The sequence below is a fragment of the Lepidochelys kempii genome, chromosome 6 (genome assembly GCF_965140285.1).
Source record: "Lepidochelys kempii isolate rLepKem1 chromosome 6, rLepKem1.hap1, whole genome shotgun sequence".
Classification (NCBI taxonomy): domain Eukaryota; kingdom Metazoa; phylum Chordata; order Testudines; family Cheloniidae; genus Lepidochelys; species Lepidochelys kempii.
This window is the reverse complement of record NC_136385.1, coordinates 13735541-13750590: the sequence shown is the minus strand read 5'-3', so window position 1 is coordinate 13750590 and position 15050 is coordinate 13735541. Positions and strand designations below refer to the sequence as shown.

The following is a 15050-nucleotide window of genomic DNA, read 5'->3' as shown; positions in this document are numbered from 1 at the left end:
CAACAGACAGGAGCGCCGTCCGAAGTCGCTTGGTTTTTATTCCGTCCAATTGCCGTGTGAACAGACCAGAAATACAAAAATAAACAGAACATAAAAAACACAGATGGAGCCCGACTACAGGCCAGGGGATGGACCCCTCCCAGCCAGCCAGCTCCCCCCTGCAGGGCCTGTGGGCCATGCCCCCCACCGTTTGCTGGGAGGGCCTCCTGATAGGACACAGGGGGGCTCCCACAGCATTGAGAGAAAGGAGGGATGAGCCCTATCCCCTGCTCTCTAGCACCCTGTGCTTTTATCCAGAGTTTAGCAAAGGTCCTGCAGTTCCATGGGGGAGGAGGGTCAGGGAAGGTCTGGAAGTAGGGCTGGTTCGAGCCAATGGAGCAGCCACGTCACCCCTTCAGCCCATGCCCCTGGCAGAAGGGAATTGGGAGCACTGGGGAGAGAGGGTATGTCTAGGCCTCAACTCAGTGACCTGTGCAGTCAGGAAAGGGGCAGGGCTAAAGGGAGGGGTTGCTCTAATCCGAGCCAGATGCTGAGTCCTCCATGCTGGGGGGCGTGCTAGCGATTTCCTCCTCTTCTGAGTCCTGTGGGGGGAGGGGAAGTGTGTTAACAGGAGACCACATACAGCCACAGCTGCCAATTGGGGCGGAAGCCCCTCCTGCCCCACCCGCACCTACCTCCTTCTTGTTGTCACCAGAGCTCTCCTCACTGGAGACGAACTCCTTGCTCTTGAAGCTCTCACCCAGCTGCTTAGCGGGGGACTTGGCTGGGGCCTTGGATGGTGCTGCCTTCCTCTCTGCTTTCCCCTTCCCCTGCTGCTTCTTCTTCTTGGATTTCTCTCTGTGCAGGGTGGGAGACAGCGAGCAATCAGCAGTCACCCCGAGCCCCTACTGCACTGGTGGAGGTGCCACAGGGCAGGGAGGAAATAGACAGTCCTCCACTCCTTGCGCTCCACATGGGCCACACCTTTCCCTGTCATCTCGCGCCTACCCTCCAGTGAGATGGGCCAAGGCCCTTCGTCACCCACCCCAGTGTTTCCAGCAGCTCAGCCAACTCACTTCTTGGAGTTCTCAGATTTGCCCCCCTCGCTGTACTCCTTCATCGCCTTCTCATAGTCCCTTTTGGCATCTTCCGCCTTGCGATCCCACTCCTGCTACCAGAACACAGAGTTGGTAATGACCCTCCTTGCTCACCTGCCCACAGTTTAACTTCTGATCCCCATCAGACACAAAGCTACCCCAAGCCTGCTTTGCCAGCCCCCCAAAACCAGAAGCCCATCCCCATCCCCTCCCTAAACAAGACACAGCCTCTGCCCCATGTTGGGGTGGCCTCCAAGACCTCTTCCATTTGGTTCCCCAAGATTTCCCAAGCCAGGCCTACACCCAATACTACCCCTACCATCCCCAGACACAGCCCTGCCAGCCCACACAGCCCCCTTCCTCCTCCCCCAAACAACCACACCACCAAAAGAGAGTTAGAACATGCCCCTGACCCCCAACCAAGGCCACCTCTTTCTTCTCCTTGGACATGCCCTTCCAGAGCTCCCCAGCCTTCTTGGACAGGTCCGTGATGCTGATGCCAGGGTGGTCTGATTTGATCTTCTCACGGCTGGCATTCAGCCACAGCATGTAGGCAGACATGGGCCTCTTTGGGGCGTTGGGGTCTTTCCCTTTCTTACTCTGGCAAGAGGAAGTGGAGGTACAGAGATAGAACAAGAAAGGGATCCATCAAGAAGTGGCTCTAGAGTTCCTTGGACCAGAAGCTCTGACCCCCATGGCAAAGGCCCCTTGTGCCCCCCATTAACACTGGGGCAGGGCATTTGACATCCCAGCCCTTCCCCCCAGCAGCCAGACACACTCATGGGGCCCAGGCAGCACAAGACTAAGACAAGGCAGCGAAGGCCAAGGAGCCTGACGGAGCCAGCGGGCCCAGCTGGGGCAGGCTGTCAGGTGAGGTTGGGGGAGCAGCACAGGGCTGAAGAGCTCCGTGTCATGGCGGGGACGGAGTCACTCACCCACAGCTGGAGGCTGTCCAGTGTCCTAAGCTGGGGAGTAGCGGGACCTTCAGGACAGCTCCCCATCACAGAGGACACTCACTCATGGCCTCATCAGCCCCTAAGTAGTGCTCCCAAAGGCTCAATCTCCCCACAGGGTTGGCCTGTGCGCTGGAGGCAGAGGATCCCACCCCTCAGAGCCAGCGGTTGGGAACCACGCAGCCGCCTCTGCCAGGGCGGAGCTCTCACCTCCGATGACTTCTTGCAGAACAGCGTTGGAGAAGGTAAGTAACCATTTTTTCTGTTGCATGAAAAGTTTGGAGGTTTTGACACTTGTTCCAGTGTGTTGGAAAAAGCCCAAGACTCCTTGAATTTAAGGGATGGGGGATAGGGGGGCAAAGAGAGGCTGGGAGTGGCCTCTATCCCCAAAATGGCCAATAGCATGGTTTAGGCAGACTAGGGGACTGGAACCTGCGTTTTCCACATCTTTGAGTGCCATAACCATTGGGCTATATGCTGTTCTGGGATAGGGGATCTCTTTCTTTTGTCCACAAATTCCACCCTGTTCCCGAGAAACCTTTCTAATTAACATTTTGTTGAAACAATACGTATCTGAAACATTTTAGTACTCTGAGATAGCGCGTTCCCATCCCTGGGTGTCACCCCAGACCTGCTGGCAGCAGAACCCGAGTGGCAATGCCAAGAACAGACATCCCCGCTGGAGAGACGTGGGCCCCTTTGAGCAGAGCATGGGGCTGCTCCCTCCAGGCCACTTCCCAGCCTTCCAGGCGACGGGTTCCCTGTTCCTGACACGGGACCTGACCTGGGACCGAGAGGGAATATTCTGTAACATTGTTATGAACCTCATTTCATGCCTCAGTTTCCCTCTATACTTTGCATGGCTATGCAGGGGTGCAAAAAGGTTGAATCTGCTCGAACAGCAAGAGCCACAAAGTGTGTGTGTCCCGTGGCTGGTTGGGGTGGTATGAAGGGTTGGTGAACACCAATCCACGTCAATGGAGAATCTAGCAAGAGAGCGGGAACCCCAATGACCGGGCTGTTCACCCCTAGCAGCCACCAGCCAGGAGGAGGGAGATATTCTCCTGGCCCTCAGCTGGGAAGCAGTGCAAAGGCCCCAGTGGGAGAACAAAGGGGAAAGGAGGCTGGTGGCCAGGCCTCGGGGCTGACAAGGAGCCAGATGGAGATAGAGGCCATAACAGCTTGGCTGGCTAATTGCACCAGCGCTGGCCAGGCTGGACTATGGCTCAACCTTTGACTCTCTGTGCTAACCCAAGGCCTTTCTGATCCCATGGACCAGGCGGCTAATACGCTGTTCCCCCGTGCCTGGGAAGACTGCTGATGTTGCTGCAGATATCACTGACAGCACGGCGCCCCGAAGGGGGATGGTACAAACCTCCCGCAGGGGTCTGGCTCGGCTGGATTTGCTGCAGGGAGCCACGGAGAGAGGCAGGGATCGCTGGGGCCCCAAGGCCCAGTTTGGGAGTCCTGGAGGCCATGGGCCTGCCCCTGTGTGGGTCCTTGGGGCCTAGCACACTGAAGGGGTCACTCCCAAGGAACTGGTTATAGGCTGGGCATGGACTGGACACTATCTGTGACACCATCCCACAGCCCAGTGGATCTCGGTGGTGGGAAATCTTCGCCAGAGTTCTCCCTGTTGCCATTTGCTCCCATCATGCCCTGAGTAGCACCCCCAGATTCCTGGTCCTCCAAGGTCGAGGATTCACAGAGCTGTACAACGTCTACCCACAGTTATTGCTGTTCCATGCTACAGAGGCATCTTCCCCATCATTCCCTCAAGTTGCAGTGGGGGAGGTTTAGATTGGATATTAGGAAAAACTTTTTCACTAAGAGGGTGGTGAAACACTGGAATGCGTTACCTAGGGAGGTGGTAGAATCTCCTTCCTTAGAGGTTTTTAAGGTCAGGCTTGACAAAGCCCTGGCTGGGATGATTTAACTGGGAATTGGTCCTGCTTTGAGCAGGGGGTTGGACTAGATGACCTTCTGGGGTCCCTTCCAACCCTGATATTCTATGATTCTATGATTCGGCAGTCCCCTCAGCCCCGATCATTTCTGTGACTGCCAGCAGTGTTCCCTCTGGCAGGCGTGCCAACTGCACTGCTCCAGCTCATTCCAGAGCACAGATCTCTGCAAGCAGCAGAGGCAAAAACCTAGTGCATATCCTCTGCTCTGAAACCACTCTGCCTCATTCAGGGAGCCTATTATTTGTATTGTGGTTGCACCAGTCAGAGATCAGGGCGCCACTGTGCAAGACGCTGTACAGGCACATAGCAAGAAAGACAGTCCCTGCCCCAGACAATCTAAGCAGCCCATTGATTTCAGACAGTTGTACAACCCAACACTGAGATGCAGCCACCTCAGAGGAGAAAGGCAGAAGCTGTTTAACAGCTCAGGACAGGAAGAGAAGAACCCCACGTTCAACTGGGGCTACAGGGCAATTTAGGCCAACAGAAGGGTTGATGGCTGGCCACTGAGCCTAATGGCCTTAACCCTGTGAAAAGGGCCAGGGAGACAAAAACCTCAGACAGCACCACCAGGCCACCAAGCACACTGGAGCACTAGCAGAGGTGACAGTGCCTCCTGCTGAGCCATCTGCTCTGGAGACCCCACAAAGGCAGAGCACCCCATACTGAGCCACTCGCTGTGCATGGCACCCCATAGCACCAGAGGGAGGCCAGCACTGATGGCACTACATGTTCAATGTCCTGCCCCTGTGGCCCCCGTGCGGAGAGTTCCCATCTGAGAATGGGCCAATCAAAGGGCGAGGTCACAGCCCGAAAGCCCCATGCCAGGCAGCCCCTGTCCCCTACTCACTCTTCTGCTACATCCTCGTCCTCCTCCCCCGGGTTAAATGACTCATCTGGAAGGAAAAGGAATGCACTGGTCATTCTCCCCCTCTGGGTGGGGGGCGGGGCAGGAGAGGGGGATGGGGATGGCAACAGCCATGGGGAAAGGGCTGAGTAAAGAGCATGGGAATGTTTCTCTGACCCCAGCTGGGGGCAGATCTCTCAGCCATGGGGAGGAGCCCCAGTCGCTGGACAGCCTTGGGCAGATCTCACAGCTGGGGGAGGAGCCCCAAACACTGGACAGACAGGGCAGATCTCACAGCCAGGGGGAGGAGCCCCAGGCACAGGAGCACGTCTCACCAGTCTCCTCCCCAGACTCATCACTGCTGTCATCAGCATTCTCCTCCCGGATCTTTCCCTCCTCCTTCATCCTCTCCAGGTAGGCATCATGCTGGTCCTCGTCAGAGTCAGCGTATTCATCATAGCTCTGTGGCATGGACTGCAGGGGGAGCAGGGGGAGGTCATGTGAGTGCCACTCTCCACCCCTCCCACCTCAGCAGAGGGGAAGGGCAGATGCCACTCCCCACCCCAAGTGTGCAGAAAAATGAGAACTACAACTCCCAACATGCTCCTGGGTGCACCCCCCACTCCAGGAAAGAATCCCCAGCACTTCCAGCACAGGCTGCATGCACGGACCAGAGGAGTGGTGTTAACCGGGTTAGGTGGGGCCCACTTGGCAAGGAGATCCGGGGCAGGGGGGGGGAGGCATGGCTCCCCCCTTCCCTCCCATGGCTCACGCGGGGTTACTGTGATTAGTAGAGAGCACCACAGCCATGCAGAGGAGACCTGCACCAGGAGGAGGGGAAATCGCACGGACCTTTTTCTTCTACAAGGGCAAGGAGAGAAGAGAAAGTGAGGAGGCAGAATCTGCAGGGAAAGAGAGAGAGAAAGAACCCCTGCCCTCACCCAGCACCCCCCGGACGCTATGGGGCTCCTGGTTGGGATGGGACAGGGGACCCAGCAAGTGCCCCGCCCCACCCCACCCCACTGCAGGTACCTCCTTGTGGCCTCGGTTCTTGATGTTCAGCTTCTTGGCGTTGACAAAGTCAAACAGCTTCCCGTACTCCTCCCTGCAGGTGGGTAACAGTAGGGAGACGGGGTCACGGAGAGGCGAAGTCTAACGCTCCCCCAACCATGAGCAAGCGAGAGGGCAGTGCACAGTGATGGCATGGAGAATGGCACTCCCCTGCACTGCCAGGCTGTGGTACGAATGGCTTCCCAGGGCTGAGTGAGGAGCAGGATACCAGTGCAGGCCGTGAGAGGGTGGCGGCGGCCCAGGAGAACAGACGGGGCAATAGGCAGTACAGCCATGGGTACAGAGGGGAGAGAGCAGACAGCAGCTGCTTGGGCAGGGGTTCACCCTCACCTCTCTATACTGCTGAAGGTGTACTGCGTGCCCTGCTTGGTCTCGATCTCGAAGTCGAAGGAGCGGGTGGTGGTGGTGCCGCGGGCGAAGTTGACGAAGGAGATCTCATCAAAGCGAATGTGCACCGGGGGCTTGTGCACATAGATGAAGCCACGCTCCAGTGGGTAGAGCAGCCCCGAGCTGGCCTTGTAGGAGCAAGTGATGCATTGGGCTCCCGAGTGCCTTGGGGGAGGGGGAGAGGAGGGAGACAAAGTGGGGGTTACACCAGCAAGGCTTCCTTGCACAGACGCTCCCCCATGGGACAGCAGCCAACGGGGGGCAGAATAAAGGGATGAGAATCTGTCACACGTACCTCTGAGGCACAACTCTTCTCCCACCCACCACTGGGAACTCCCAGCCACAGGATGGGGAAAAAGTCCACCAGAGCCAGGTGTGTAGGGACGGGACCTCAGATCAGAGTCATTTCTAAGCATTTAATTAGCAACAGACTCTGTATCCCATTCCCTGCCACCCGAGCTAGCCAGACCAGAATCGTAGCTGGTGCCCCCTAGAGATGAAAGGGCCCATATTCGATTCCCCACCCCAAGACAATCTCCCACCTGGGACCAGATTGGAGCCAGAGCCTGTTAGAAGGAAAAGGCCCCGTGTCCCATTCACCACCCCCTGAGTTAGACATTACCCATGCCCTGGGACAGGAGCCCCCTAGAGGGGAAGGCTCCATGTCCCACTCCCCTGCACGCTGTGTGCTCACCCCTGGAAGTTGCCGGGCACAGTGATCTTGCGGTTCACCAGCGCTTTCATGACCCGACTGACCATCTCATAGAGTGAGCCGGACATGTTCTTGGTGAGTCGGCCCTCAAAGCGCTTCTCCACCTCATCCCTACAGCATGGGGAGAATGGCAGCATGAGGACAGAAGGCAGGAGAGAGCCCAACACCAGCAGGAACAACACGCAGGAGCTCCCATGCCAACTGAGAGACAGCATGCCCTCAGCACCCAGAAATGAAAGGGCCACCAAGGAGGACAATGCATAGTCCTCGGGCAACCTCTTCTCTTGGGAGTAGATGCTAACCCCCGCCCAAGGCTTGGAAGTGAGTCAGTCCGGATGGGGATGGCCAGACACTTATGCCAGACAATGGTTGGGAGTCCACATGAGATTGGAGGGATCCTGCCAGGAGCATGGCAAGGCTAGTAGAAGATGGGGGGTCTTGCCAGGGGGCAGAGCCAGGATGGCAGGAGTGGGCAGAAGAGAGGGGGTCAGGCCAGGGCACAGGGCAGGGCCAGGCTGGCAGGGGCAGAGGGATCCTGCGAGCGTACGGGGCTGGGGGCAGGGCCAGACTGGCGGAGGAGGGAAGAAAGGCCACTCACTCATTCATGTTAAGGGTCAGGGAGATGTCCTCGTCTTTGGAGAAGAGCAGGATCAGAAAGTGATAGCGTGTCTGGCCCTGCTTGATCGGAGGGTCTAGGCTGATCTGGAAAGGAAGCCAAGGATATGGACAGGTAAGGGATCCCAGAACCCCCAAGGGCTCTCCTCCATTCCAGCCTGCTCCCACCTTCATGCAACATCCCTCCCAAGTACTGCAGGGCAGTCCCCGCCCCCCCCGAGTTCTCAGCCCCCAACACAAGTAGCTGGTCTGGGCCTTCTGATCCGCTGGCTACCCTACCCCCCAGGCACACTGGAGTGGGATCTACCAGCCCCCCCATTCCCCTCAAATGCAGTGGGGGATCTGCCAGCTCCCTGCCTCCCTCCTCACCACAAAGAACATCTGGCGCTGGTCCTTATGGGGCAGCAAGAAGAGGCGCAGCACAGTGGTGTAGGGGATCTTGTAGTCAAAAGTCTTGCCGTGCAGGTGCAGGAAGGTGGGGTAGATGCGGATATCATAGCGGCCACGTGGTGTCAAGCACTGCAGCTCCCGGAAGATGCAGATGGCATCCCCAGTTGCCTGGATCACATCCGCCTTGGATAGCACATTCTGGGCAAAGGCCTAAGGGTGGGGGAGGATGGGGGGCTTTATTCCGGACAGCTGTATGCAGCCCCCCCATAACCCCTCCAAGCACCTTCACACAGGCCACAACCCCATCCCACATGAACTCCCACCTCCACATGGGCCACGCCACCCCCACCCCGGCCCACACGCACTTCCACAGGATCCAAGCCATCCTCCTGAGTGGGCGGCACGTAGAAGCGGACCTCCATGAGTGACACCTCGGCGTCGTCATTCTGGTGGAACTCCAGCGTCACCTCATTCTTGCCCGTGGTGCACTGGGACACATTGCTGAGCGGGATCTCGAACACGGGCTGCTCCCCAATGTCAAATGACAGGAGCTGGCCTGTGGGGAGGGGGAACCCAGTGAGTCAGCAGGAGGCAATGGAGCACCTCCCACAGCCAGCTGCTCCTCTTGTCAGACAACCTCCGCAGTCAGCAGCCCAGATGGCAAGGACAGGGCTGAGCACCTTATAGCTGCTTATAGCTGGTACTGGGCAGACAGGAGCAACTCAGAGCTCCCCACAACACAGCGCCCCCTGCAGGAGAAGGTGGAGCTACAAACTACTTCCTCTCTGCAGCACACTGAGCCATCCACTCCCAACGCTAGCCCCCAAATCCAAGTCACTGCAGGAGCTGTGCTCCTCTCCCTGCTATACACCCCTCTTTTCCCAGAGCTGGTCTTCACCGGAGAGACTTAACTCCAGCTCAGTCACAGGTTCTTCCCCAAAGTGCTCTGTGTTCACACAGCCACATGCCGCAGGCGGCTGTCAACATGTACTGCTGCCCTGAGGTAGATGCAGTCAAGAAACAAAGCCATAGGCGCTCACACCCACTGAGACATGAGATCCTCCAATCCCTTCCCATCAGCCCCCTGACCAGAAATGGACTGTCTGTCTTCCTCTGCTCAGCTCTCCATTTGCAGCCTCTCCACTAGCCTCCATCTGGTAGAGGAGGAGGCGGGCTAACCTGCCCAGGGATGAGCATCCAGGGCAGGCAGACAAGTCGTCCCCAATGCCCCATGAATACGAGCAGAGTGACACAAGGAGTTGTGGTGCTATGAACCTGGAGCTAGCTCTATGGCTTGCAAGGACCAGATACAGTGCCAGCACAGGTATGGGGTGTGAAAGCAGGGTAAATGCACTGTCATGGGTTAGGCTACCACAGGTAAATGTGTCCCAAGCTTCACAAGCAGCGAAGACATAGCCCCAGAGTCACCTCCAAACTTCACAGTCCCCCAGTTCCAGCCCTTCACACACAGATCCTTCTCCGCCAGCTCCAGATGATAATGGGACTTGAAGAATTCTGACAGCTTGTCAAACTCCTGAGTGGGAAGTAGAGAACAGCCATCAGAAGCCACCATAACCTAGCAGCCTGAGACGTGGTTCCTGGGCTCCTTCCCTCCCAGAGAGGTCCGGCCACTGCTACTACCCCACAGCTCCCCCTTGGTAACAAACAGCAGCAGCGGGGAGCTCCAGCGCTCTTCCATCTAGGATGGCTCGCTGCAACACACTGCATGTGCCAGGAAGCAAGTGAGCTGGGGAAAGAATCAGTCACTAGGAGAACTACGACCACAGAGCTAAGGGAGAGCAAACAGGAGTTACCAGCCCTGCATCTTTGCTGGATGCTCACGTGGAGCTGAAACCTCTCGGAGGGATACACCCACTACATGACTGGCACCTGCAGAGGCGTCAGCCAGAGTCCCCAGCTGATCGGAGCAGCTGCAGCCAAAGCAGGGACACTTACATGTTCAAAGAACTCCCTGCAGTTTGACTGGACTTTTTCTACCTGGTGCTGATGGGCTGTTTGTTCCAGCCCTCCCACTCGCCTAAGTTCCCTTTAAGCTGTGTAGCAGCCTATTAAGCACTGCGCAGGCACTCAGGGCTGTGGTGGGGAGAGATTCCTCTCTCACAGCCCCGGACACAACCCAGCCCGGCTACAGACCTGCTACGGTCAGGGAAGAAGTGCCCCTCCCCTGGCCCAAATCCAGTCCCGGCCTGGACCTGCCACAGCCATGAGAGGCACCCCTCCCCCCCCCAGCCCAGGTGCTGCTGCGGGGAGAGAGAGCTGGGGGGAGTCCTTTCTCCCCGCCATAACCCCAGGGCAGCCTGCACCCCAAGCCCCTCATCCCCAGCCCCACCCCAGAGCCATCCCTTTAGTATGGTGAACCAGGACAACTGCTCCAGGCCCCACACTTCAGTGTGTGGGGGTCGTGCGGGGGGTGATAGGCTGGCCCAGGAGGGGTGGGGTTAGGGGGCCCAGGCCAGCCCAGGAGGTTAGCAGGGGGGCCTGGCGCTGGCAGCAGGGGTCGGGCCCGCACTAGCCGGCAGGAAGCGCGCGTTGTATTTCTTTTTCTTGCTCGCCTGCTGCCACCATCCTAGTGCTGCCGGAACAAGCCAGGGCCAGGCTGACCCTATCCATTGCCCTTCCACCCCGGACCCCTCCCTTTTGCAGGATCCCCCAGCACAGGGGGCCCACTGGCCCCTAGCACAGGTGCCACCCTGTGACTCTGCATTATCCCTCGCCCCGCAGCACTGGTGTCCCCTCCCCACACCAGATTTCACCTTATAAAAAATGTTAAGGGGGGGCCCATACAGGCTGATTTGTCCCAGGCCCCACACCCCACTAGGGATGGCCCTGTCAGAGACCACACCCACAGCTGGAACCCTCACCTCCCCCCACAACCCTTTGCCCCAGCCCTGAGCCCCCTCCCATACTCCAAACTCCTTGGCCCCACACCCACCACATGAATTTTGTTACATTCACCAATATGAAGATGATGTGTCACATATCACCTCCATATTGGTGCACATAACAAAATTCATTCCACACATAGGTGGGAAAAATTAGAGGGAATACTGCCCCTCGTTCACAGTCTCTTCACCTAAATTTCCCTCGATACCTGTTCCATTCTCTCCCCCCATTCCCTTTGGCTGATCCCCTCCTAACTACACCCACCAGGAAAGAACACCAGGGCACTAACAAGACACTTGCTGCCATCACACAGTTCACTGGGCTTGTGCTTTCCACTCCCACCCCAGTGTCTGTCTGGTCTATTTAGACTAAATTCTTCAGGACAGGGACTATCTACTACTCTGTACAGAGCCTAGGGCAATGGGACCCATTCTCAGCTGATCCTTAGGCATTACCATAATAAACACAATTAATTGAAAAAGACTCCTAGGAGAGAGCCTGGAAGCTTAAACTCATGGCAAACGGTTTGGGCCAAGAACAGGATCCTTACGGCAGGGCGAGAGAGGTGTTTACACAGAGCCACATGGGATCCAGGGCTCGTGAGCATGTGGGCTGCACTGAGGCACTCATGCCATGGGCAAATCCGGGAGGTTGCCAAGCAATTGTCACCTTGTAGCTGGTTGGGGATGCCCACCCACATAAATTCCCCCTGGGAGTCCTGACACACGGTGGGGTGGGAGCTTCTAGGAGGGGGAGCTGGCCAGGCCAAAGGTCTCACCGATTCCCTGAAGCCGTCATACTTGTAGACGTGTCCATTCTTGGTGAGCAGCTTGAGGCCGTGGCCTAGTGCCACACGGCGCCAGATGCCCTCTGCTAGCTCTGAGGCCTGGATGTTGTCCACCTTGCCTGTCTTGCTGTTCTTGAAGATGACACCCTGGCGGCTCAGCCGCAGCCGCCCATCATTCTGACAGAGAGAGATGGGTTGGTAGGGGGCACAGGGACAACACGCTAGTGAGAACAACAGTGGTGACACTCTGGAATGGTGTCAAAGAATACACCCGGAACCCCACATCAGCCAGTCACACCCTTCTTCTTCCAGGGAAAAGGCTACTTAACACCCACCCCCATGCATTTAAAACAGAAACCCCACCATCTCTCCTCTCCCACACGGGGTGCACTCACCCCATATCCAACTAACACCACCCCAAACACACTCCCTCACCCACATGCAAGCTTCACTCCAAGATTCCCCCCTCCTCCCCCTCCAACTACCCCCACATGCATCACAGGGCCATAGCACCAGCTCTGCAGTTTAAGTCAGCCAGAGCGGCACCATAAAGCCTGTATTCGCTTTAGCTTGAGGACTGACTGGCCACTTAGGAACAATAGCCCAATCAAGGGCATTTCTCAGATGTAGGGACAACATTCCCCAATGTAACCCTCACTACTAACAGCCAAAGATTTGGATTTCTTGGCATGGAAACCGACTCATTTATGAAGCTCAGGCCACCATGCACCTTCGCTGTAAATTGACAATGATTAGGGGTTTGAAACGGGTCCCATATGAGGGGAGATTAAAGAGGCTAGGACTTTTCAGCTTGAAAAAGAGGAGACTAAGGGGGGATTTGATAGAGCTATATAAAATCATGAGTGGTGTGGAAAAAGTGAATAAGGAAAAATTATTTACTTGTTCCCATAATATAAGAACTAGGGGCCACCAAATGAAATTAATGGGTAGCAGGTTTAAAACAAATAAAAGGAAGTTCTTCACACAGTGCACAGCCAACCTGTGGAACTCCTTGCCTGAGGAGGTTGTGAAGGCTAGGAATATAACAGGGTTTAAAAGAGAACTGGATAAATTTATGGAGGTTAGGTCCATTAATGGCTATTAGCCAGGATGGGTAAGGAATGGTGTCCCTAGCCTCTGTTTGTTAGAGGGTGGAGATGGATGGCAGGAGAGAGATCACTTAAACACTCATGTCTGGGAATAAACAGGATCGTGCATTGCATTTTCTGAAAGGCTCCCAAGTTTCAGCCATTCAGGCTAGGCCAAACGTCAGTTCCCACAGCACTTGGTGACATCATGCAAGAGTTTAGAATGAAATGCAAGGAGTCTGCTCCCTGAAGTCCAACGGGCTGTGAACTTCGGTCAGCTGAGTGTTACCTACCAGAGCGGGAATGCAGCCAGGAACTGGCGCTAACTCCCCAACACCCAGGAAAGTGTCACTGGATCTTTAATACTTACAGGGGTCTGGCCATGTTTTGTCTCATCCCAGGTCCCCTAGCATGCTGCTTGATCTGTGGGTTCAGTAATGACTCAGGGGAAAAGCACACACCCCTCCCCCAAGTCACTTACAGCTTCTATGTTTTACTTTGGGGTGGCACTCCAGCTGTGACCCCACTTAGCTTGAGAGCTGTAATGAAATCGGAACCATGGTTCAGCACCTTCTCTCAGCCCTAGACACACCACTCAACCAGCCACAATAACGACACCTTCCCAGACTCTGTGCTTCCCACCCCCAGGAAGGCATGGCTTTCCAGGCTTCCTGTGTCTCTCACCATGGACCCCTTCACCTCCTGGTATATTTCGTTGAACTCCAGCGTGTCCGCCATGATGGCCCCTCCCCACCTCGCCCACTCTGGTGGGGTCTGTCTCCCAGCAACCGGTTTGGGAGAGCTTTGGAGACTAGGTCCAGTCAGGGAGCTCTCCAGAGATGATGAAGTTCTTCAGTCCCCTCCCAAGTCCCACATGCCCAGAGTAGCACAGAGGGGAGGAAGCCGCGAAGCACCTGGGGAGAAAGGAGAGAGATGACTCCACCAGCAGATGAGGCCCAGCAGGGACCCAGCTCAGGAACCCCCAGAGACTGAACCCATGGGGTAGCCACAGAGTAGATACAGGGGCTGGCTCCCATCCAACCAGCGAGCCTCACCCAGCCGGGCCTGGGCAGCTGGAGAGCATTACAGAGCTCTCCAGGGGCTGGAGGCTGAGCACCAGCAGAAGGATCACACAGAACCCTCCCCATCCCTGGCTTCACCCTGCCACCAGACCCTCCTAGAGACCAATCCCCTCCCTGCCCCCCCCAACCCAAACACACACCCCACCCTGCGCCAACCCCATCCCCAGACACCGACCCCCCCCACTTCCCCTCCCTGCCCCAGAACCCCAACACACACCCCACCCTGCGCCAACCCCACCCCCAGACACCAACCCCCCCCCACTTCCCCTCCCTGCCCCAGAACCCCAACACACACCCCACCCTGCGCCAACCCCACCCCCAGACATGGACCCCCCCCACTTCCCCTCCGTGCCCCGGAACCCCCTGCCCCGGGCACTGACCCACCTCTGCCCCAGGTACACACACACACACCCCCACCCCTTGGGGCGATTTCCCGCCTGCGCAGCACGAACCTCATGCGGAGCCTCCCTCCCCACCGGAAACCTCCCTCCCTCCACCTTCCGGCCCGCGCTACCATAGAGACGCCGGCCATGAAGGGCGCCTCGCGCGTGCGCACTGCTCCTACCATAGAGTCCGAGTGCGGCTTCGGTCGATGGGGCCCTCTGGGGCGGTTCGAGGTCCGTCCTCGAGCTGTCCTGCGTTAGCTTGTCTGGCAGCGCCGGGATGGGAGGCGGAGCTGGGGCCGCGAACACACCGAGCCTCCCCCCAGCCCCCTCCCTTCGCCAGCCTCCTAGACACCGCCCGCAACCCCCCCTCCCCGGCCTGTATCGCCAGACCACACCCCTAGGCCCCTCTCCCAGCTCCCCCTTGACCCTCCGGACTCTCAGCCGCCCCTTCGCCCGGCTTTGACCTCGCTGGATGGTCCCGCACAGCCGGCGTGACCCCCAACTGCGAACCGCTCCACTGGGACACTGTAATGGAGGCTGCGATCCCTGTGCTCGTGTGACCGAGGAGGCCGCCGTGACTAACAAACTGGGGGCCTCGCAAGCTGCTACAGCTTGACTGAAAGAACCACGGGGCTGCTCCCCCTCTGCGTAGGCCTGGCTCGCTCTGCTGCCGTGCTCTTTCCAAGGGAAACTGTCTGGCAAGGGGAGATTACACCAGACATCTGCCCCCATTGCAGTATACTTGTGCAGCCTAGCCATCGCTTACATTGCAGTTACTGCTCACACAG

The 15050-nt window shown here is 57.3% G+C and overlaps 1 protein-coding gene across 1 annotated transcript; it reads right to left on the bottom strand.

The window, feature by feature from the left end:
- Window positions 1–18: 18 nt before the first annotated feature.
- On the bottom strand, window positions 19–14347 carry SSRP1 (structure specific recognition protein 1). The gene is made up of 17 exons (XM_078853237.1): window positions 14261–14347; window positions 13479–13708; window positions 11698–11883; window positions 9444–9549; window positions 8381–8571; window positions 7995–8225; window positions 7609–7712; window positions 6993–7121; window positions 6242–6463; window positions 5873–5945; window positions 5176–5314; window positions 4844–4889; window positions 2240–2291; window positions 1506–1676; window positions 1056–1147; window positions 675–837; window positions 19–581 (listed from the first exon to the last, which is right to left on the bottom strand). Exons 2-17 carry the CDS (start codon window positions 13530–13532, stop codon window positions 513–515), a joined length of 2028 nt encoding a protein of 675 aa, XP_078709363.1. The 5' UTR covers window positions 13533–13708; window positions 14261–14347; the 3' UTR covers window positions 19–512.
- Window positions 14348–15050: the final 703 nt, after the last annotated feature.

What these genes read in the sequence shown, in the direction of transcription:
- SSRP1 (XM_078853237.1), bottom strand. Translation starts at nt 13,532, where the DNA reads ATGGCGGACACGCTGGAGTTCAACGAAATATACCAGGAGGTGAAGGGG. An exon ending in AGAACCGAGGCCACAAGGAG is followed by an intron (nt 5,315 to 5,872) that starts GTACCTGCAGTG and finishes CTCCCCCTGCAG; the next exon opens with TCCATGCCACAGAGCTATGA. An exon ending in TGAGTCTGGGGAGGAGACTG is followed by an intron (nt 4,890 to 5,175) that starts GTGAGACGTGCT and finishes TTTTCCTTCCAG; the next exon opens with ATGAGTCATTTAACCCGGGG.